The sequence below is a fragment of the Didymella exigua genome (genome assembly GCF_010094145.1).
Source record: "Didymella exigua CBS 183.55 unplaced genomic scaffold M421scaffold_7, whole genome shotgun sequence".
NCBI classification, from domain to species: Eukaryota; Fungi; Ascomycota; class Dothideomycetes; order Pleosporales; family Didymellaceae; genus Didymella; species Didymella exigua.
Window position 1 is genome coordinate 392,937 of NW_022984781.1, and position 22,057 is coordinate 414,993.

General features: G+C 52.8%; 9 protein-coding genes across 9 annotated transcripts; 7 read left to right on the forward strand and 2 right to left on the reverse strand.

Annotated features, from left to right (window-relative positions):
• Positions 1 to 518: 518 nt before the first annotated feature.
• Positions 519 to 965, reverse strand: M421DRAFT_3076 (uncharacterized protein; the record flags this gene model as incomplete). The annotated part of the gene is made up of 1 exon (XM_033589172.1): positions 519 to 965. The coding sequence occupies one exon, from the start codon at positions 963 to 965 to the stop codon at positions 519 to 521; it is 447 nt and encodes a 148-aa protein (XP_033451031.1).
• An 868-nt stretch (positions 966 to 1,833) lies between these two features.
• M421DRAFT_3077 (liver carboxylesterase 1 precursor) lies at positions 1,834 to 3,599 on the forward strand (the record flags this gene model as incomplete). Its single annotated transcript, XM_033589175.1, has 5 exons — positions 1,834 to 2,280; positions 2,329 to 2,431; positions 2,484 to 3,111; positions 3,162 to 3,294; positions 3,354 to 3,599. 5 exons carry the CDS (start codon positions 1,834 to 1,836, stop codon positions 3,597 to 3,599), a joined length of 1,557 nt encoding a protein of 518 aa, XP_033451032.1.
• Positions 3,600 to 5,473: 1,874 nt separating this feature from the next.
• M421DRAFT_359341 (lytic polysaccharide monooxygenase) lies at positions 5,474 to 7,223 on the reverse strand. Its single transcript, XM_033589652.1, has 2 exons — positions 5,882 to 7,223; positions 5,474 to 5,824 (listed from the first exon to the last, which is right to left on the reverse strand). Exons 1-2 carry the CDS (start codon positions 6,767 to 6,769, stop codon positions 5,735 to 5,737), a joined length of 978 nt encoding a protein of 325 aa, XP_033451033.1. The 5' UTR covers positions 6,770 to 7,223; the 3' UTR covers positions 5,474 to 5,734.
• A 571-nt stretch (positions 7,224 to 7,794) lies between these two features.
• M421DRAFT_359351 (SNF5-domain-containing protein) lies at positions 7,795 to 9,900 on the forward strand. The gene is made up of 3 exons (XM_033589653.1): positions 7,795 to 8,365; positions 8,419 to 9,603; positions 9,657 to 9,900. Exons 1-3 carry the CDS (start codon positions 8,001 to 8,003, stop codon positions 9,862 to 9,864), a joined length of 1,758 nt encoding a protein of 585 aa, XP_033451034.1. The 5' UTR covers positions 7,795 to 8,000; the 3' UTR covers positions 9,865 to 9,900.
• A 1,154-nt stretch (positions 9,901 to 11,054) lies between these two features.
• M421DRAFT_418268 (uncharacterized protein) lies at positions 11,055 to 12,565 on the forward strand. Its single transcript, XM_033591720.1, has 2 exons — positions 11,055 to 11,125; positions 11,176 to 12,565. Exon 2 carries the CDS (start codon positions 11,504 to 11,506, stop codon positions 12,395 to 12,397), a length of 894 nt encoding a protein of 297 aa, XP_033451035.1. The 5' UTR covers positions 11,055 to 11,125; positions 11,176 to 11,503; the 3' UTR covers positions 12,398 to 12,565.
• A 1,208-nt stretch (positions 12,566 to 13,773) lies between these two features.
• Positions 13,774 to 14,847, forward strand: M421DRAFT_3082 (uncharacterized protein; the record flags this gene model as incomplete). The annotated part of the gene is made up of 1 exon (XM_033589179.1): positions 13,774 to 14,847. The coding sequence occupies one exon, from the start codon at positions 13,774 to 13,776 to the stop codon at positions 14,845 to 14,847; it is 1,074 nt and encodes a 357-aa protein (XP_033451036.1).
• A 928-nt stretch (positions 14,848 to 15,775) lies between these two features.
• Positions 15,776 to 16,896, forward strand: M421DRAFT_99394 (SURF4-domain-containing protein; the record flags this gene model as incomplete). The annotated part of the gene is made up of 4 exons (XM_033598751.1): positions 15,776 to 15,945; positions 16,040 to 16,152; positions 16,216 to 16,774; positions 16,824 to 16,896. The coding sequence occupies 4 exons, from the start codon at positions 15,776 to 15,778 to the stop codon at positions 16,894 to 16,896; spliced, it is 915 nt and encodes a 304-aa protein (XP_033451037.1).
• A 561-nt stretch (positions 16,897 to 17,457) lies between these two features.
• On the forward strand, positions 17,458 to 19,413 carry M421DRAFT_418270 (nucleoside hydrolase). The gene is made up of 5 exons (XM_033591721.1): positions 17,458 to 17,535; positions 17,597 to 17,700; positions 17,813 to 18,323; positions 18,511 to 18,688; positions 18,737 to 19,413. The coding sequence occupies exons 1-5, from the start codon at positions 17,500 to 17,502 to the stop codon at positions 19,204 to 19,206; spliced, it is 1,299 nt and encodes a 432-aa protein (XP_033451038.1). The 5' UTR covers positions 17,458 to 17,499; the 3' UTR covers positions 19,207 to 19,413.
• A 523-nt stretch (positions 19,414 to 19,936) lies between these two features.
• On the forward strand, positions 19,937 to 22,017 carry M421DRAFT_418272 (uncharacterized protein). The gene is made up of 2 exons (XM_033591722.1): positions 19,937 to 21,000; positions 21,052 to 22,017. The coding sequence occupies exons 1-2, from the start codon at positions 20,377 to 20,379 to the stop codon at positions 21,751 to 21,753; spliced, it is 1,326 nt and encodes a 441-aa protein (XP_033451039.1). The 5' UTR covers positions 19,937 to 20,376; the 3' UTR covers positions 21,754 to 22,017.
• Positions 22,018 to 22,057: the final 40 nt, after the last annotated feature.

The following is a 22,057-nucleotide window of genomic DNA, read 5'->3' on the forward strand; positions in this document are numbered from 1 at the left end:
CAATTGCGACTCCTGAATTAGACACTCGCTTGTGGAGGAGTCCGGAACCTGGTGAGCATTCATCTTGTACTATGTACGGGTATTGAATTGCTGCTGCTGGGGTTCGCAAGTGGCTCGATCCGTGGATCTAGGATCTGGCAGATCAGCGAACAGAACGCTTATGTGACCGTGTTTTAGCAACCGATATAGGTCTGTGTAGAAATGGTCCATGAACAATGTTGTCTCATCTCAAGACCGCAGCCTGACCGCAGCTGAGGCTCCAGTCACTTCGTTGCCATGTCGTGGCTGCTTGCTCCTAATACATATTGAAGTCGGGAGCATTTGGTTGCAGCTTTTCGATATTACAAACTGGTTGATCTTTCAATCAGGTCCCTGAAAAGTGATGGTGCGCATAATCTGGCCTTATTGGCCAAGGCACAACGTAGCGAGGTGCATGAGCTCATTAGAATCCATCCTTTGTCCTGTTGCTTCATCCATCTGTTAGCTCCAGGTATAATCCAGGCGAGACATCTGCTCTCTCAAAGGTATACACCCTCCTCGTCTTCCGCAGTCTGTGCCGAACTGCCATTTGTCCGTTCCTCCGCGGCCTGGGGCGCGTTTGCAGTCGTGTTTGTCCTGTTTTGTGTGGGCGTCGTACCGTTCAGGCCAACATCACCCTCTTCTTTCCTGACCTCGCCCTCATGCTGCGGCCTCCATGGCAGTCCACGGACCTCTTCGACTTCTTTCCTGATCAAGTTCATGCGCTCGTTGAAGTTCCTCATGACCTGTCGATTTTCGAGGAGCGCTTCGTAACAGTCGCGATCATCGTTCTCGCGGGCGAAGTCTTCTAGCTGCTTGTTGCTTGCTTCGAGGTGTGTGATGTTGTTTGTGAGCTCGGCGTGTTTTGCGTACAGAGAGGATATGGGTAGGTCGTTGAGGGCGGTGGCGAAGCGTGCAGCTGTGATCGGCGTTGATTCGGCGGACATGGCAATATTTTTTTGGATATCTCGTAGACTCGCAGAAGGAGAACTGTTGTCGGTGTTGTTGTTGTGGCGTTGAGAGAAAGCTGTGGAAGACGAAGATGACGTGGTGGGGCAGCGCGGAAAGCGCTCCTCATATCTCATGCATTCTTTCGTCACTCTCTCTTGTCAACTTCAGCGCACCGACAAAGGACCTTTCATTCTAGCTCTCAATCGAAAGAGAGACTCACGGGGACAAGGTCTAGTATTTGGCGATCCATTAATCCTCGGTATAGGTGATGTCATCACCAGAAGCCTTGGTAGAATTGGCGTAGGTCCATTGCTGGGTCCACCATCTCGTCCAGTACGACCTTTGCAAACCTCGAAAAAGAAAGCCACTTCGCGGCCACATTTGTCTGCCTCGGTATGACTGACGCCATATGCCTTTGGCTCAAGGAATGCCCTTCAACGCCCAGCTTTGCGTGCTTTAGACACCAAAAAGCATCAACATAGCGTCACCAACTTGTACGGAAATACGTTGATGATATTGCGGGGAAAGCTTAATTCACCTACCAAGGCAGCGTGGGAGATGCCGATTGGTAGGACAACTAGTCGAATCAAGCCAGCAGTGAAATAAACAGGAAGAAGTACCGGTATACCAAAGAGGCTTAGGTCTAGCACTACTCCCTGGATCGACACGCCAAACACGCACTTTACGGACCATGTTGCGGATCTAGGGTAGAATTTGTGGATGGATCTCATGAAAGCCCATTAGCACGTTGTATGCGATGTGGGATGTAGCCAGTATGGGACGGATTCATAAAGGTACAGCTTGGTATGAGGAGCAATCAGGTGTACCTCCTCTTCAACGGCCTCGTATCATCATACAGGCACCATGACTCATTCTTCTGTCAAGTTGCTGTTTACTCTCTTTATCTTCTCTGCCATAAGTCTTGCTGCACCGGCTGCTGTAGAACCAACAGTGACAATCTCTGCTGGCACGATCATAGGCACAGCAACGAAACCCATCAACCAGCCATCACTTTCAGCCTCTGCAAATGCTTACCTTGGAGTGCCATTTGCGAAGTCACCACCAGAAAGGTTCAGTCTGCCAGAAGCAGCATCTCCATGGTCAGCGCCATTGCAGGCTCAGGCCGTCAAGCCAGCGTGCATCCAGCAGTTCTCTGGCTCAAGTCAGACGCAGGCACTAACAAAGCAATTTTTCAACAATCCCAACGGACCGGCTCCGGAAGAAAGTGAGGATTGTCTGTACCTCAATGTCTACACTCCGCCAGGTGTGACGCCTAACAGTAAGAAGGCCGTTATGTTCTGGCTATTCGGTGTAAGCACTCAAGGGCTCCACAGAGAACGCAGGCCCTGAAAATTCTAGGGCAATCTCCAATTCGGGACCGCGGGTCTTGGATTCTACGATGGCAGCTCCCTCGCTATCACTCAGGATGTTGTGGTAGTCACCACCAACTACCGTACCAACAGTACGTCCTCCTCCTTTCCAAATGGACACGGTTGCTTACTGATCTACCACAGTCTTCGGCTTCTCCAATTCGCCAGAGGTCCCATTTGGTTCCCAGAACTCGGGCTTCCTCGACCAGCGCTTTGTATTGCAATGGGTACAACAGAACATTGCTGCCTTCGGAGGCGACCCTACTCGTGTGACCCTCTTCGGCGAATCTGCAGGCGGCGAGTCCGTCAAGCAGCTCCTTGCTAATCCACCGTCCCCACGTCCCTTTTCAGCCGCTATCCTGGAAAGTCAGAACGCTGTCTTCACAGGCAACGGTCTGACAAGCTACAAGCAAGTGCTTGCAAACTTTGGCTGCAAGGACGTCACATGCTTAAGGAAGGTAGACGTAACAGCAATCAAGAGATTTATCGAAGTAAACAGCCTGAATTTCCCGCCCGTGGACGGTGATGGTACATCTATCGACGATGTCAGAACCAGTATCCTGACGAGGAAGTTCGCTAACGTGCCAACATTCTTCGGCTCCAACCTTAACGAAGGCCGTGTCTTCTTCGCCGTACTGGGTCTCAATAATGGTACTGCAGCCGTCGACGGCGCGCTGACCAGTGTTGGCACCACAGACCCGAAGGCCAGGCAGAGTATCTTGGCGGTGTACACAGCACAGGGTATTGAAGATCTTTTCGTGATCGCAGACCGGTATATTATACACTCTACTCCTCAACGGTCTCAGCTCACGTCGGTTATAGCATCGTCACCGACCTGATCTTCACATGCTCCACGAGCACTCTGTCCTCTTTCCTAGCCTTGAACGGCTACACAACCTACCGATACCGATACGATGCATCCTTCCCAACCACATCCGTCTTCGCGCCAACTCAGGTGCCTATCACACATCTGAGATACCTGAGGTCTTTGGTACATACCCAACGAATAGCCAGTTTGGCACTGTCGCGACGCAGCAAATCGACTTGAGCGCATTCATGCAGAAGACTTGGGCGGGCTTTGCAAAGAATCCAGCTGGTGGAGTTGGGTGGGCAAGAGTGGGCAGCGCGCTCGGGAAGGAGTTGGGGTTACTGGGAAGTAATGGCAGTAGCGGGGTGAACGTGGTTAACAACCTTGTGTCTGACTATCCGTGCGTGGTTTATGCGCCGATCGGGGACTTGTTGAAGTTCACCTACAGATAAAACTACAATTCCGATTTACTTGTGAAGACATACCTCAATTGCTCGCCTCAACCACGCATCCCTTACGAAAAAGTTTTCACCGCCACACTCTCCATGATGCCGACCCTCGAATTTAATCTCAACCTTTAGCCTGGAACCTGAAGCTTATGACGCACCATATCTTTGACTGACATGTCTGGGTCGGGGTTATTTCGATCTGAGATATCTGTTGCGGTGCAAGTCGGTCCGACAGGCCTCGATCGTCACCTCAGTTGACTACCTTGGACTAGCACGTCTCAGGGCATGTATATATGGTCGCCTCCTAGCTAGCAATCAACTCAGCGCAGTTTTCCATCGATATACAGCGGCTACGTTTGCCGCAACAATATCAAGCCCTCATTGATGGCCATGAGATGCGCAACGACCGAAGCAGCTACGTCCCCAATCAAAGTACCGAACTCCTCCTCGGTGATAATCCCATGTTCCACCAACGAAGATTCTGTGAGAGAGTAACTGACAATACACCAAGTGTAAATGTTAGTCGGTCTCGGCGTTCATAGCCTCTAGTCCCAAGCTCGCTGGCATGTAGCCGGATGACGTGGTGAGCAACGTCGCGATCGCAGAGATGCTGACTGTCACATAATTGCTTTAGATCGGAATCAGTGTGGTAGACCTAGTCGGTGGATGCAAGCTGCATCGTGCTGTCGCACATCCTTTGCAATCCGGTACTGAACTCCGCGACTGACGGACAGGAGTTTCGCCAGGTGCTGAGAGTGTTAGCAAGTTGGCCAAGACATATGTCGTTACGCTCGTGCCGCGTACGAAGTCTCAAGACGATCTCTGCGATGACCTAGTCCAAACGGAGACGTTATTTCCAATAAGTTGAGTAATGTTCACTCCCTGCGATTTGGACCTGTTCCAGTTCTTTCTTAGACGCCTTGAGGTTATCGGCGAGTCGAGCGATCTGCGTGTACTTTCCAACGATGTCAGCTTGCGCTTGCTTCAACTGCGCTTCGAGTTCGGCGATGTGGTTGTTCTGGGCAGCCAAGGCCTGGTCGATGAGCTTGTGGATGTCCATGATGGCTGTCGAAGTTGGTATGTACGGTTGTTTGGTATTATACAGAGACTGAGGAGCTTCAAGAGTCAGAAGGGAGCAATTGGTATATATAGTGACGTCTGTTGAGTCTCTCGCTATTGCCTACCGAAGATAGGGAGATACGTAAGAGGAGAGGATATCAGGTGGACGGAAGTAAGAGACAGTATGCATTGTTTCAAGATGACCTCGTTGCTTTTGAACTTCGCCTTCTGTAGAGACGAGTACATAGTTCTTTCCTTCCCAACTGATAGCTACGCTCCTTCTTTAAAAGACGCAGTGTCTCACCCACTTATCCATAAATAAACGATCCTAGCTACGAAAACCACCACTTCTCTGCAATGCTCCTGCGGCAGTTTCAGATGATTCCGTGGACGTAGAAGTCGTATCCATGTTCTTGTTCGCTTCGATCAGCTCTTCCCTGAGCTTGATAACCTCGGCGTTCTGTTCGCAAATTCGCTTAACGTCCGATGCGAGTCTGTACTCAAAGCTTCTGAGTGTGTCGTTCTTCTCGGCCAAGGCGGACTGCGTTTGCACCAACTGTGCTTTGGGTTGGGCGATGCGAGCTTTGTCGGACGACATGATGTTGAGATCCGCTTAGCCGTAGTTTCGGTAATACCCAGTGATTGTCTTATAAGTGCAACATATATGGGACTTTCACTATTCATTGTCTTAGCAGCGCTTGCGCTTACCAGCAATCGTCTCTGTCGTCTTTTTGCTTCCGTTGGCCTCTTTGGCATACGAGAAATCTGCAAACAGATCGTGCAGCATGTCAGTGCATGTGTCACGCTTAGAAAATAAGCTGTTGTCACGAATTACATTCAATGCTCGAAGCATGCGTCTAAATTCTGACTATGTGTCCAAAACGCCTAACTCCACCTTGCTCACTGCACCAAGCAAGAGGCAGAGACAGAGCCGACGATTCAATCTAGAGGAGAAGCAAAATAGATAGCCAAACGAGTACTAATGCCAATCTGAACTCCAACGCCTGCAATGCAACTCCCTAACTAAGTCTCGTCCTCGTCATAACCTTTCAACACGCGCACCCTATTGGTAGATACATCTAGTAAGGGGGGATAGCAGAGCGTGCGTTGCGGTGGAGTTCGCGGCGAGTGATCTTGCCGCCAGAGCACTTTGTGCCAGCAGCCACGGGCTAGACAAGGTGTTAGTGTTTGAAGATTGAGGGGGAATAGGAGCTTTAGAAACTTACCTGGTATATGACAGCACCGTTGGAGCAGAGGCCGAACTGGGATTCGCCATTACAGAGGAGGGCGCCGTTTTCGGGACAGGACGAACTGCCAGTAGAAGGAGCCTTGGGCGTAGTGGCTGCGGGAGTTGTAGGCTCTTTGAGGGCTGGAGTAGAGGGAGCGGCGGGAGCTGAGGGCGCCGGGATAGGAGAACCAGAGCCGCCAATACTACCGCTTCCGGAAGCAGCGCCGCCACCAAGCCCTGCAAAAGGACCGTTGCCAAGCTTGACGACAGATTTACCGGGGTTGGCGAAGGTGTAGTCAGAGCCCTCGGTTGTCGAGCATCCATTGCCAATGTTGCACGTGGCCATGTCAGGAAGATTGTCGAAGCCCTTACCAGTGCCGCCAGAGACCTTAATGGGAGCACAGTTCATGTACATCTCACGGTTACCGACGTGGTTGAACCAGGTCCATGCCATGGTCATGGTGCCCTCAGGGAGCTCGGCGGGAACCTCAAAGTCGTATGTACCGACGGTACCACCCTGAGTATCGATGTTGCCTGTGGAATCGGAGGGGCAGCCACCCTCAATAGAGTGGATTACTTTCCACACGGAATTCTTGGTGGGTTTCTCGTCTTTGGTGACCGAGATCTGGCAGGAGCCACCACCGTGAACAGCGGTCTGGTCGTCGGGGAACGAAAGGGTTTGCTTGGAGCCAACAGCCCAGTCGTTCATGGCTGTTATCTGGTAGCCACTACCCTGGCAGGGGAAGTTGGAGCCATCTCCAGCCAGCGGATCCTTTTTAGCACCCTCGAATGGGACCGGGCTCTTCATGAACATGTGAGCGGAGGCAGAGGAAGCCATGGCCAGCAAGGCGGCAAAGAGAGCGGTCTTGTTCATAGTGGAAGACATTGTGGCTAATTCGGTTGTTGAGAATGTAGAGTTCTTGAAAAGAGTGGAAGTGATTGAAAGCTGAATGATGTGCTTGTCAAAAGCGTATTTTGTTGAAATTGAAAGTTGAAGGAGTGTGAATGTTCAGAACCAGCCTGAGTATTGTTGTTGAATGAATGTTATTGCCGTTGTCTTTTTGGAGCTTCGATGGTCTCTATTGGAAGATTATAGAGACAACTTAAGTATTCTCTCGGAGTCGAGAATTCAGAGGCGTTGTGTAGCGATGACGGAGCTCTGCTGACGTTGTGCAGCGGCCTGAAAACTTGCGTAATGCGAAGAAGCTTCACAGTGAGACAATAGCCGGACACCGTGAAGTCAAGGTGAATGGGACTACCCACAGTGCATTGTGGAGACAGCGAATCAGACCGAAGAGCCCAGCAGCGAACGGATTGTGTGGAAGCGGATTTCCGGATCCCATCCACCGCAAGTTACCTGGATAAGCATAGAGCTGTGGCCGTGGATGTTATAGGTCATGTCCGATGTTGCCAGGGGAATGATTAAAACACGTGGTCAAGCAGAGCAGCCTACGGAAAAGAATGGCATTGCCGACTGATAGAGATACAGAGACCTAATGCGACTTGAGATATTGAGTAATGAAACGCTCGTGTGGATGTTCCGCGAGCTTGCTTGCTACTCAGACAGAACGCTAGTCGAAAGTGGAGAGCAACGACTTCTACTAGACGTGAAGGCAAGGCTGCGCTTCGATGCCAATCAGCCGGGGATCAGATCGGGGTTCGTAAACTTCGCCCTGACAGTCATCACCGCACAATAGTCAGTCATGTGGGGCTCTTCGCGGTAAAGCTTGTGAACCTGGAGCGTCGCGGTGAATCTCTGACTTTCTCTACCTATCTGTCACAGTTGAAGCTGGCTGGCGCGAAGTCGGAAGTTGAAGGGTGCAGCTTTGCACTAGCTTCTTCAAGAACTAGCGCATGCTGACTTAGCGAAGTATGCGCAGGTCGCGCCTGCATCATGCTGATCGGAAGGCACGCGAAACAAACCTCAGGAACCGGACCAGCGCATTAGGCAAGGGGAGGAAACACGTGAATCTGATTCTCGGCCTCTTTTCTGACGCTTTTTGCGCACTCAGGCACCATCAATCACGACCCGCAACGTTTGCGACGCGTCTGCCGCTCGCCGGCTCTTCTGAGCTTCAACACCTTTCGCATACATCTCGTCGGGCACCCCAGCAGTCATGTTCACCACAACTGGAAAAACGGCGCCGCCACAGGCGTTCATGTCTAGCTATGCGCCGCGACTCCGATCCCACGGCAATTCGCTCATGTCTCCAATTGTGCCGGCCGCGAACACCCTCCCTGCGCCGCGCGTGACGAAACGTGGAACTGCCGTGCTCAGCTACGCCGAGGACGCCTATGACGATGACGATTTCGAGGACAGCGACCGCCCAAGGCGCGCAACCGGCCTGCGCAGCTTGCAAAGGGACGCTGCCACGAATCTGGACCAGACGGCGCACATAGCAGCGCTCGGCCAGGAGCTCACAGCACCTGTCGAGCTTCAAGGCATCTGGAGAGATTGGATGGGAAGGCCTAAGCGGACTTTGTAAGTGCACATACAGCTAGACAGTTAGAGCCGTCGACTGACTGAGAATGCAGGACGGAGAGGCAAGTACAGGTGCAGTCTGCACTCCCTGTGACCCTTATCCCCATCAGAATCGACATGGACGTCCAGCCGTTTCGACCAGAGGCGCCGCTGCCCACTCCCTCGAATGCGCGCGACTTCGGCATCAACGAGAGCCTGCCAGCATACAAGCAGCCAGACGTCACGCCAGCGTACCGATTGAAAGACTCGTTCTTGTGGAACCTCCACGAGGCTCTGATGACGCCAGATCAATTTGCGAAGCAGTTCGTAGACGAGCTCGATTTGCCTGCAGACCGCAAGCCCCAGATCATCTACAATATTGCAGGTCAGATACGGCAGCAGCTAGAGGAGTATGCTGGAGTGGCACTGCATCCTCTCTTTCACTCGACTGCTGCGCCATCTATTCAGGGTGCTGCGGCGAAGCCAACGCTGCTTCCTGGCACTCGGGACGGGATTTCTACCCCAGCTCTGGCTCCCACCAACGGTGCTTCGACACCCCTGACAAATGGTGCGAATACACCTGCACCTGTAGCCATACCGAACGGCATCTCGGCGTCCGCAACAGCATTGCCATCTGAAGAGCTCCACAACCCAGATGACACCTATCGCTGCATAGTCACACTGAACATCAACCTGATGAACCGCCTGTACACCGATAAATTCGAGTGGTCACTGTTGCATCCCCCAGGTTTCGCTGAGATGTTCGCGCAAGTCACATGTGCTGACCTTGGCCTGTCAGGTGAGTGGGTATCTTCGATGACCCACGCCGTCTATGAGGCTGTATTGAGGCTCAAAAAAGAAGCGTGCGAAAACGGCGGACTTGTCGGCGACGGTGAGATCGACAACGATGCCGTTGAGCCTTCAATAGGTGCGGGTTGGAGGTATGACCACGAGCATCTGTGCGACGAGTGGGAGCCCAAGGTCGAGATGCTGTCGCAGGAAGAGATTGAGAAGCGCGAGGGTGATCGTGAGAGGCAAATTAGGAGACTGCGAAGAGAAACAGCCCGCTTCTCTTCGACAGCAAACATGTCAGGCACGCCACAGAACGAGTTCTTCAGCAACATTGAGCAGCAAGAGAACATGGGTCGTGGCGAGCGAAGCAAGAAGAAGAGAAGGTTCAGGAGCTTGAGTCCTGTTGGGCGAGACACGCCTGGCGCAGGATCCGGCTATGGAGGGGAGGGCGGTGGTCTTCAGGAAGGGTGCGTATTCATCTGCAATACTGACTTCCGCATCAGCTAACATGCGCGTGCAGAGAGCGACAGACATGGCGATGCGCACATTGCTACGTCTGGGGTACCGCCGTTTGGGCTGTACGAGACGGGCCACGAGGCCCACGCACCCTCTGTCACAATTGTGGCTACCTGTACGAACGGGACAAGAAACTCCCGCCGTGGTCAGAAAATCTGTTCTTCAACGACCGCCCGTATCACGAAGCTTCGCAGTACCGGCCGCAACGGTAGAAGTCTTGTCAACCGAGCCATCATTGAAGTTTTGTGTGCATGAGACATGCACCTACCACAGTGTAATCCATCCTAGGCCGGACTTGTGTCTTTTGTCTTTGTAGCATTTACCAGCGCGGCGTCCTGGATGTTTGATAGATTGCGTGTCAGACACCACGACCGGAGGAATGGAACGGAGGACTGCGGGAAGTAGGGACAATGGTTGTTGCAGGATGAAGGACAATCCGAGTGTCTCCATAGGCAGCGATACCTGCACTTCATATGACACTTTGCGCCAGGTTGATCACGGTCGCAAAGCGCTTCCTTGACTGGTCGTCGCGCAGTGCAAAGCCATCTACCACAACAATACCAACAGATTCCGCCATCCGAGTTAATCAACTGCCGCATCTCTTATGTAGCACCACGATTGGCCGGATGATTAATGCATGTCACCACATCAGTCCTGTTGACTCAGTTCGTGACCTGCGAATCATGACCGCAACACGGGCAGTACGGTGCCATCACTTTCCGAGCCCACAATAGCCACGAACAATAGCAAAACCTTACTTTGAATAATCATACCTACCAGCAACTATGGCTCAGTGATATGCATCCGATCAACGACTCCACATTTCGAAAATGCAGCAAGCACTAGACCTGCCTGATTCAAGACCCGGCGAGGCTGGCGCAGACTGCAAGGATCTGATTCTCCGGGCATGTAGCAAAAGAGGCATTGCTTAATTATTGTATGCGATGTGACCCAAGAGAGTGATGGGCAGGATATGCGTCGCACAGCACAAACGCACGATGGCGAAATGATGAGGACTGTCGTGATTACACCGTCGATAACAAGGAACAATAGCAACGTCTAGCGCCTGAGCATTACTTCACACGACTCACAATGCAAGTCATTCGCGCAAAACTTCGGGAGACGATTCCGAACATCAGCGATTCGCGGTGTAGTACACCCATGTATTACGGGTGTGCCGATGGGGCTAGCGCCCGCAGCACTTATTGTCCACAATAGCAAGATATCGGCCCGTATGGCTGCGACCCATGTTGGTATCTATTGTGTCCATGTTTCATGGGCGCGTCAATACCGAGTGGGTGATCGGTGAGTGAGACGCGGGTGTGGCGAGTCTGGTGGAGGGTAGTGGTGTATATGGGGGCGATATCCGCCGATGCGAGAGCAAAGTCTGCTGGTTGTGAATGCTGGTATTGTTGTCTGTTAAAAATTTGTTTTATTGTCTGCTAGGCTGAAGCTTAGGGTCTGAATCGTATTGTGAGTATCGCCGGTGCATATCAGATGTGGTATGCTGATGGTGTGTCCAGACACTTGCACTTCGTCTACCAACTGCCGGCCCAAAACCATGCTCGTTCGACTTTGACACCAGAGCCTGTAAGGCAACCGGATGCGGCCGCCGCCAAAACATCTACGTAAGGAGCCAGTCCACCAGAAGCCAGCTTATTAGGAAGCCGAAAACGTCCCGGTAGAGAATTTTTCCCGTTTTCGTGGTCGCAAAGTTGTGTAACCAGCATGGAGGGAGACAAGCACACCTAAACCCATCATCACGACACACCTTATCATTACGATACCCCACAGCACGCACAGCACCCGATCGACAGCGCAGCCGGCAGCCTTGCGAGGATATATCAGGAAATGGATCCGTGGCGGAGTCCTGCATTGCAGAACGCAAAACTGCGAGCTATCTTATCATCTTACCGAAATCCATCTTCCACGGATCCACGAGAGCATATTGAGGAGAGTGACATGTCAGCACCACCCGCTTACCATATGGTCGTCGATCCCGAAGCACAAACATGCAGCATGTCGTCGTACGAGTCCGAAGCAGAAGAAAGGGAAGATAGCGAAGACGAGACGCCAGAAATCACCATCAACGCTGCGACCCAGATCCGAGGAAATGGGAACATCGTCTCCATCGCGCAAATGGAGAGCGTGCGGATAGCAAACCTCGTCGCGACAATACTTTCCGGCGATACGATCCCGTCAGATCCCACCGCACCGCAAACACCACCAATACCTTCGCCGCCGCAGGGCCCCGTCACAAACCCTTCGATGAGCAGAACCAAGGGGAGGAGAGGCGGTCTGAACGTAAACATCACCGTCAACTGCGGCGCGACCATCATCGGCGACCGCAACATCGTCGGCCCCGGGCTGGGAGATATCGCACGACAGATGCAACTCGCGCAGCGCAACACCGCACTGCAAGTGCACACCCAGCAACAACAAGCTAAGGTCTTCCGGCAGCAGACGCTAGCTCAGGGTCTTGCGCAAATCCAGGCGCAGAAGCAGGAGCAGAAGCAGGCGCAGATGAACCTCCAGCATAGTCTGGAGCGGGGCGAGGGGCTCAAGCAAGGCCATCAGAATCTGTATCAGAGCCAGGCGGGGCTGGTGACTACTGGGGGGATAACAAGGCAGGCCACGCCGCCTATGAGTCGAAGCGAGAGTGAAGGGAGTGACGGGAGCCCGAAGGGAAAGAGGAAGGCGGAGGACGATGCCGGGGAGGGGCTGCTCATGTTGAAGAGGTGTTGAGTTGATGTATTTGGTTCAGGGTTTGGCGTTGAGGCAGTCGATGCATTTGCAGGCGTCCTTTATGAAGTCATGACGGGATAGAGTCACACTGGTGCTGTTGCTCCTCACATACTTGTTAGTTGAGAGGTCCACATCTTCGATAATGATCATGGTATTGTTTCCTCCACACAGTCCATGGTTTCTGCTTTGAAGCTTCGGCAGTTCGACTATGCTTCGCGGATGTCATCATTAGACGTAGCCTGGGTCGTGTAGCGGGTGGCGGGTTCGTGCATCTGTGGCGATCAAACGTCGTTTGACCGTTACGCTGTTACTCGAGCCAGACTTGTATAGCTCCGGCCGGGCCGTCGACGCAGGACACATACCCTCAAGCTCTCCCTCGCCAGCATATACTTGTTGAGAAGGGTCCAATAATAGTCGCTGGTTGAATAACCCCTGAGGTCTGATCAGCGAGCGGTCGACTGGAAAGGGAGATGGCGCCAGGGAAACCAAGGCTTGATCGTTATTTCCTCGAGACATCGTGTAACTTTGGGGTAATTCATTGCAACACTCAATGGCTTGAAAAACTGGTTTGAACGCAGCACAGGGCTGTCATCCTCGTCGTTCTACTTGTTCATTGAGCGCGATACTGACTGGTCAGAAGTGACACGAGTCGAGCGAGCACGGAGATAAAAACGTATCGACCATCGCAAGGTGGCCTCTTCGGAGGTCTCGAGAGGCTCCAACATGGGAAGCAGCTGCACCAGCTGCTACACAGGGGAGGGAGTGAACAATGGCTCCTTTGGATGTGAGACAAATATTCAGAGGCGCATGTGCCTAACCCAAATGCAATATTAAAGTCGCTGAAGCACTGCATCCGTGGTAGACGGCCGAGGGTGACGCCGCTCGTGAACCCTGGCTAATAGCGTTTACCAAACGGGCAAGCACCACACTCAACATCACCTCCGAGCTCCTTCCCTCCACAACATCACCACTCTCTCACACCCTATCGACCTGTCCTTCTTTCGCGACACGTATCTGGACTGCACACGCGATCCAGATTAGTCACGTATCTTAGCTTCCACGCCTGTCATTAGGAAGCATCAGCAGCTTCTTGAAGCAGACGGCCACCTTACCAATCCCTTTCTTGTCGGCCGTGCATCTGTGGGCTGTGCAACTAACGAAGTGCTCGACACACTATCGTCAATCGCGCGCCCCCTCACCGACAGCTCAGGTTCATTACCTTACATAAGGGCTGATTGGCTTTCACCAAGCTTCCCACTCGAACAATTGGACACGTCCGCAACATTGCAACAGCTCTTGGCAGTCGCATCAAGCTATATTCCAGGCTCCCACTTCGCTTCGCCACCGTATCTGCCTGACCGCATCCCCTCGACAAGATGCAGTCGTGGATGAGCTGGGCCACCTTCCTGGCCATTCTGGCCGCCGGCTACTTTTACTACGGCCCGAAGCTCACGGGCGACACTAGAGGCCGCTCTACAGCCAACAAGACAACCACTAGCTCGAAGGCAGTGGACTGGGAAGATTCGGACAGCAAGCCAAAGGCAGTTGCGAAACAGGCGAAGAAGCAGGCCAAGGCCAAGGCTCCTCGCAAGAAGTCAGTTCAGGAAACTGTCCAGGAGGCCGGCGACAAGATCAAGGCCGAGTTCGACGCCGCCACCGCTGGTGCTCCTGCCAGCGACGACTCCTTGTCTGCCTCACCTGTTCGCGCTGCCCCGAAGATCCCCAGTGGCAAGGATGTCTCTGACATGCTCCCCTCTGCCGCCTCCGTCGCCAACGTACTGAACATCAAGACCTCTGACAAGCCCACAAAGACCTCCAAGCCCAGGGCACAGAAGGTCGAGACTCCTCAGGAGACCAAGAAGCAGCGCCAGAACCGCCAGAAGAAGGAGGCAGAGAAGGCTCAGCGTGAGGAGGATGAGAACGCGCGCCAGGTGCTCCTCGAGAAGCAGCGCCGCACCGCTCGTGAAGCTCGTGGAGAGCCCGCAAAGAACGGTGTCTCCGCTAAGCTACCTTCCAACAACCCCTGGGCCGGCCAGTCTTCCGGCGGTGCTGTCCAGGCTCCCGCCGCTTCTACCGGCCAGCTTCTTGACACCTTCGACGGTGCTTCTACTGCTAGCTCCATTGCAACCAATGGAGCCGACAACTCGCCTGACACTGCCAACGGTGGCAACTACAATGGTCTGCCTTCCGAGGAGGAGCAGCTGAGGTTGGCTATGGAGGACGACTCGGCCTGGACCACTATACCCAAGAGTGGCAAGAAGCAGAAGGCAGCCATGGTCAACGAGGAGGCACACACTTCCGGCGCCGCTGCTGTCCAGGCCGTCAAGGTTGCGCAGGCTCCCCAGGTCAAGAAGACTGAGAGCCGCGCTCCCATCTCGAGCTCGCGCTACGGCATCCTCTCTGAGCCTTTCACTACCACTGAGAAGGACTCTGACTGGCCTGTCATGTGAGCGTAAGCTTCACACCAGGCTCTCAGTTCACACTGCACAGTAGGCAAATTGGACGATCGCGCCGTCTTTCAACCTTTCCCCGCGCGGCACTTGGTGCAATCAGAGGTCAACACCTCCATGCAGCCCCAGCTCGACCGGCTTCTGCACTACTACGAGTGCAAGAGTACAGCTGAGGGAAGGTCACGTGTTTTGTAAAGCATTTGTGAGATATCAACAGCGAGGTTTCGCAAAAATTGGCATTGGAATCTTGATCATTTCGATACCTGCAGTGATCAGCTACGCGCTTTACAAATATCATGTGTTCTTTCATCTTGCTCAATCCAGAATCAGCCAATCTACTCCGCGATAGCTTGGCCATCAAAAAACCCAAATTGAAAAATCGGAGCTCACATTTCCGTATGACAGTGCGGCGAACATGATTCTAAAGCACCTGCCCTAGTTATCGCGCTGACATCATAAACGGCGAAATCGAAGCTGCAACTAATGAACTGATTCAGCTAAGTGCTCAATCAGCATTCACCTATGGCTTAATGTGGGCAAATCACATTCTTCGCGTTCTTAAAGGACTTGACATTCCTGGACCTCCAGGTTCGCGGACCTCGGCGAGTCGAAAGGTACCGAACAGCTTCAATCCGCGTTTCAGCAAGAATTACAGCACACGTTTCCAAAACTCGAAACTGCGCATTAGCGCAGAAATACGCAAAAGAGGGACGTGCAGCTACAGAAGGGCTCTAGAATAACACTCTACAGCACAAAGGATTGTCTCACCAAGCTTTCTGGGTGCAGATCTAGGGTGAGAGGTACTAGCCCCTCTTGGCGAGCGACACCTGTCCTCTGACGGAAGAGCTTCACATCATTCATATCTGCCCACGCCGCGCCACTCCTTGCCTCCTCAATCTGTATCTCTCTTTTGCTTTCGACCGCAGCCATGGCGCAAATACGGGGCACAGCGGGTTACCACCTGGGAAATCAGAGCCCCTTCGGCAATGCTGGACGGAACGATGGCACCACGAATGACCCGAGTCCGCTCGATCAGCTCCGGGAGCAGACGAACAAGATTGAGGACTTCTTGGACACGCTGTCGGATCCGATCAAGCCGTGAGTGGCCATGAAGGTCCGGGGGCTCGCGGCGCGGAACTGCGGCGACGACGAGTCCTACGCGTGACAATAGAGCTAATATTGACCTGTATAGATACCTCCCAGCCATCGGCCGGTTCTTGATCGTTGTCACTTTCCTTGAGGATGCGCTGCGCATTCTGACACAATGGAGCGACCAGCTCACATACCTCCACGATTATCGACACAGTACGCTACCTACAAGCCCTGCGGAAACTCACTTGATCAATTGCTGACGTTTCCACCCTTTAGTCTGGAACGGCTTCACTCACGCATTCCTCATCGTCAACGTAGTCGCAATGACAGTATGCTCGATTATGGTCATCGCACGGAAACACTCGGAATACGCTGTAGCTGGTCTCATGAGCGTTGTGGTCATGCAGGGTATCGGATACGGTCTGGTCTTTGACCTGAACTTCTTCCTCCGCAACCTCTCGGTTATGGGCGGTCTGATGATGGTTCTGTCCGACTCCTGGGTTCGCAAGAAGTTCGCCCCCGCCGGCCTTCCCCAGCTTGACGAGAAGGACAAGAAGATGTACTTCCAGCTCGCTGGACGTGTTCTTCTCATCTTCCTCTTTGTTGGCTTCGTTTTTCGCGGCGACTGGGGCTTCTGGAGGATCATGGCTAGCCTGCTCGGTCTGATCGCGTGCGTTATGGTTGTTGTTGGCTTCAAGGCCAAGTTCTCTGCAATCATGCTGGTACTCATTCTCAGCATATTCAACCTTTACGTCAATAACTGGTGGACCCTGCACCCCCACCACCCCCACAAGGACTTCGCAAAGTACGACTTCTTCCAGATCCTGTCGATTGTGTAAGTTTCAGATGCTTAACATGTTTTCTAAGCGCTAATCATTATGTAGTGGTGGATTGCTCCTTCTGGTCAATATGGGCCCTGGTCAGTTCTCCGTCGACGAGAAGAAGAAGGTCTACTAGATCACACGACCTTTGGCATATACGATATCTTCACGTTTCAGCGTTCGGCTGCAGGCCAGGCTATATACTATATCAAGCTTAGTACAACGACGCATATGAAGATGTTCCAGCGCCCAGAGGCCGGGCAATGAAGGGAAGAATACGGTCAAAAGCATTTGAGCGCATGTGAGAGGTCTGCGGGCTACGGAGCACGCGTAGATTATGGAAGCGGCGTTTGTTTAGCAATTGAACGGGCAATCGCGACATTGGATCATCATGCCCAATTTTACAGAGTACTAGCAATGTTAACAACCATCAATGCAATGCATCAGCGGCTCAACAAGAGCAACAGCAGCATTGTTCGCTTTGTGGACACATAGCCCGGGCCCCGGACCCACGTCATGAGCTCCACAAAGCACAATGCGGAGATCGGAACCCTCCGCTCATCCTGCGTTCACCTGCCTTACGGGGTTTGACATCGAGTCAGACCTCCGACCTGTTAGCTAATCGGTTGCCGATAGTAGCCTTCCACGTGCCTCTACATTATCAAGGCCCTGCAGCTTCTCCCCTGTGCAAGTACCACGACGTTCCTTTTTTGATTTTCCAATATAGACGGTAGACAAAATGGCACCCAACAAAGTTATCATAGACACAGACCCTGTGAGTCCAATAGCGGGGTAGCTATAGTGAATCTGGGAAGCTCCTGCTGATAAGTACTCAGGGCGTTGACGATGTCATCGCTATGCTTCTTGCCTTTTCGGCGAAGCCAGATGAGTTGGATATTCTCATGCTGAGTTTGACGTTTGGCAACGTCGATGTTCAAAGGCATGTGCTTGTCCGGCTTTCAGGTCACACCATGTTTCAGGAGGCCGCAGTAGCTTGAGCCGCACAGCACTTGCATGAAACTTCAACCAAGCTGTCGCTGACTGCCTGACAGCTGTCTGAGAAACGTTGTAACGTTGTTCCACTATATTGAAAAAGAGAGAGCATGGCGGGAGAGCCAAGGCAGACCGAAGGGCTTTGAGACCCTGGATATGCGGAAACCAATCGTCGCTGTCGGAGCTACTAAGCCTTTGGCAGAGCATATGATGGTCGCGGACTTCTTCCATGGTATTGACGGGCTCGGAGGTATCCACAACAGCCATCCTCACCTCAGCCCTGCAGAAACATGGAGGTCCCTCTTCAAGCCTATTCCAGAGAATCTGTCCCCTGAGGATGCAGCTGAGCTGCAAGCTGTCAAGGATCAACATTCGCTTTTTGAGCCATCTCTAAAGCCTGCTCATGAGCAAATGCTTGAGCTGCTGCGGGACAATGAGCCGGACACGATCACCATCGTAGCTGTTGGTCCGCTTACGAACCTTGCTCTGGCGGCTGCTAAGGATCCTGAGACTTTCCTGAGGGTAAAGGAAGTCGTTGTCATGGGTGGTGCAATCGATGCACCCGGGAACGTAAGTCTTATTCCAACTTTCTTCGTCCATTTGCTGCAACACGGTCCTGAAGCTACTCTTGCATGGGTAGCCTCCTCCTGTGGAACTGTTGTACATGCCAGAAGCCATGAACATATCCGCTCCACACTTTGGACCTACAAAGCAACCCGACAACACAACGCGCAGAAAGCTGAATGAAATAAACTAGATGACACCTGGTGCCGAGTTCAACACGTACGCAGACAGTGTAGCCAGCGCTCGCGTCTTCGCCTTAACCAATCCCAACCCACAAACGACTATGCCCCCAACCCTAAGCGGTAAGGGCCAGCTCCCGCCATACCCCGAGAAGCTGTCCCGTCCACTGAAGCTGAAGCTATTCCCACTTGGTACCTTCCCTCTTCGTCACATTCTAGTAACAAAGCTAACAGCAACAGACACAACAGAGCAACACATGCTCCCACAATCGCTCTACACTACCCACACGACCCACTCGTCCCTCATTAACTCCCCTCTCACAGACTGGTCCACACTTTTTCTGCTCACTACATTCAAGAAACTCCTCTCCCTGAATCCCAACCAAGACGCCTCCAAGCTCGGTCTCCAACTCCATGACCCGCTGTGCATATGGTACGCCTTGAATACAACCCGCTCGGGATGGGAGTTCAAGACCGAAGATGTGAGGATTGAAACAGCCGGACAGTGGACGAGGGGGTGTTGTATTGTTGATCGGAGGGGCAGGCCGGTGACGGAGCGGACGACTGAATTAGATGACGAGGTGGTGGGAGATGCAGGATGGTGGGGAGACAGTAGGAGGGGAAACAGAGTGAGCTGGTGTACAAATAGTCCAGGAACGGAGGCTTTCGCACACGAGCTACTAGAGAGGGTTTTTGGGAAGATCGAGTAAAGAGTTTGGATGGGAAAGAACGGCACGTAAGGATACGGGAGGCTGCTCTTGCATCGAGAATGGGCCTTTTTTTTTACCCATCAAGGCTCCGTCGAGTGTGAAGATATGCGTCCTTTGCGGGATAAGTAAACCCATATGCGTTGCCATGCGGCAATTTCGAGGCTTCATCCCTAAGATCTAGGATGTAATTGTCAACGGTGTGAGCGACCTGTCTCCAGGTCTGTCTCTGCACGATTTCTCATGGCCCCATCTCGTCGTGCCGCCCTGATCGTAAGAGAGGTACGCAACCAGTCTGGGAGTATATGGCGATGCGGGTATGGGCTTTGAGCGATTTCTTTGTGGGATCGTTCTGTCGTGCGTCCATCTCAGATTTGCAATTACTATAGCAACTAATAAAGAGGCACGCAACCAGTTTGGACATATTATACGCAGTGACTGCAAATGTGAGCGATACTCATCGATAATACCGTGGGGTCTCATCTTGTCACATCGTTCGCTTTTGTATCTCAAGAATTTCGAGTGCACGCGATCTAGCAAGAGCCGGTACAGATGACAATAAGCTCTTTTCAAGACTGCCCACTGCTGCAGTTGGCTTCATCGATGTTTGCATACTTCCCAATTGAGCAGCTTCCCCAGATAATGGGGGGTTTAGTCAGCACGCAGGATTGGAGCAGCTCCACTTCCTCCATCAACACCACGCTAACAAACATCTACTCACCCGCAGTGTTTGCCCGCGCCATCCCACCTTCTTCATTTGCAATTGATGGTCGACTCTCGCGGCAGCGCTATTTGGCATGGCTAAGCATTTTCAGAAATGCCGCCAGACAAGCAGAGAACCACGCACGTGCTCAACGAATAGGCACTGGAAGTCTTGAGACAGGTGGCATGAAACTACCCAATGCGTACCCACCAGCTCAGCCCCTCGAACGCTTGAGCCAGCCTGGTGCTCACAGCGCCCACGCTTTCGTCATGCTCACTCTCATTCGAGGCGCAATCCGATGTGAAACGGGCCAATCACAGCGCTAAGACCCGGCACGCGTGTGCTCGACTTCCTCGACTGCGACAAGTGCCCACGCGACACCTTGCCCGTGATAATGTTACCTTCTGTCCATCCCTTCTATCTCTCTCCCCTCTCCCGTTCGGTTCTTTCCTTTTCACATAAATTGGACGATGGCTAAGGACTGTCCTATGAGTTCTACCAGCACCACAATGCCACGCCCTAACTTCCCGCCAACGCCGCAACCCTCCACTGACATCACCGGCAAGAGCTGCGCAAATGCTCCGCAGCTTGAGGGTGGCTTCACGCTACCTCCAGCAGCTCTGAACGGTAGAGGGAGTGTCGCCAGCTCATCTGGACTATCCGAAACCGCTTCAGACTCGTCATATCGACCACCTTCGCCCGCCTCGCCCCTTACTACCAAGAAACCCAGCCAAAGTCGCAAACGTTCGAGCCCGAACTCCCAACAGGACAGCGTCATCACCAAAGATGACTACTCGCTTCCACCTCCACCAACAAGATCACGCAAGATCATACAAATGAAGCCCAAGGACGCCCAGGAACTACTGAAACCGCAGCCCGAGAAGCACGATGCGAAAGCGCCGGCAGAGAAAGCTGCTGGGGGCAAGAGGAAACATGCCAACACCACAGCTGCAGGGCGCAAGGTTGCACGGAAGACCGCACACAGCTTGATCGAGCGAAGACGAAGGTCGAAAATGAACGAGGAATTCGGAGTTCTTAAGGACATGATCCCCGCGTGTAGGGGTCAGGAGATGCACAAGCTGGCGATCTTGCAGGTGCGTGATTTTGCTTCCTATTCTACATGCCATTTTGCTAATCGTTTGCAGGCTTCGATCGAGTACATGCGCTATCTCGAGCAATGTGTTGCCGACCTGAAAGCGGCCAACCAGGCACGATACGACTCGCCATCGATTACTGCCTCGGATCTTGCGCCGCCTCCTCTTCGAAGGGCGATGGAAGAGCTTGACGAAGACGAAGAAGACGACGAGGACGAGGAGATGCAGGATTTTGTATCGCCCACTACTGACGTGCCCACCTCGATTCCAAAGTCGACCTACCACTTCGCGACAGTCTCACCAGTTATCAATCCTTTTGACAGGGAGAGCGTGTACTCGCACTCCAACACAACTTCTCCTGCTATGCTCCCTCAAGACTGCAACTATTATTCCGCTAACCCTTCGCCGGCACTCCAGCCTTCCGACCCACACCGCTACTCCCTGGCATCTGTAGCGTCTCCTTCTTTGACTGCTTCGCCGGCATTCAGTGCGCAGGCCTCGCAGACTCCTTCGGCTGCGGTGTTCAGCAACCCCTTTCACAATGGACCTCCAAGTACAGGATCTCTTCCAGCTCCGGGCTCAGCACACAGCACGTCAAACTTCTCCCTGACATCACCTGCGTTGAGACCTCAAACAGATCGTGAAGATCAGATCGCCACGGAAGCGTTGATGATGCTGAACTCTGCTGACCGTAGGAGCTGGCCAGGGAAAGGAGCTCGCGGCATGAGTGTTAAGGACCTGCTGAGCGGTTAGGGTACTGTAATGTACAGCGCGTGAATGCGCAGGGCGCCGCATGGCGTTCTGGAATCATAAAACGGGTGGAATTCGCCCAGCATAGAACAGGCTGATTATCGGTTACTCGTAGGTGTCGGCGGCCTTTTGACATGCTCTTTGAAGTCTTTCACATCCTATGCACACCGCAACACGTGTGTAATTCACTTTTGTGAGCAGGAGGGCAATACTATGTAGCAACAAAAGTTTCATCAGTGAACAAATTTAGAAATGACTCACTTCCGGTGTACGTTGCGATGATCGGTGCGATATTGTGAGGACATCT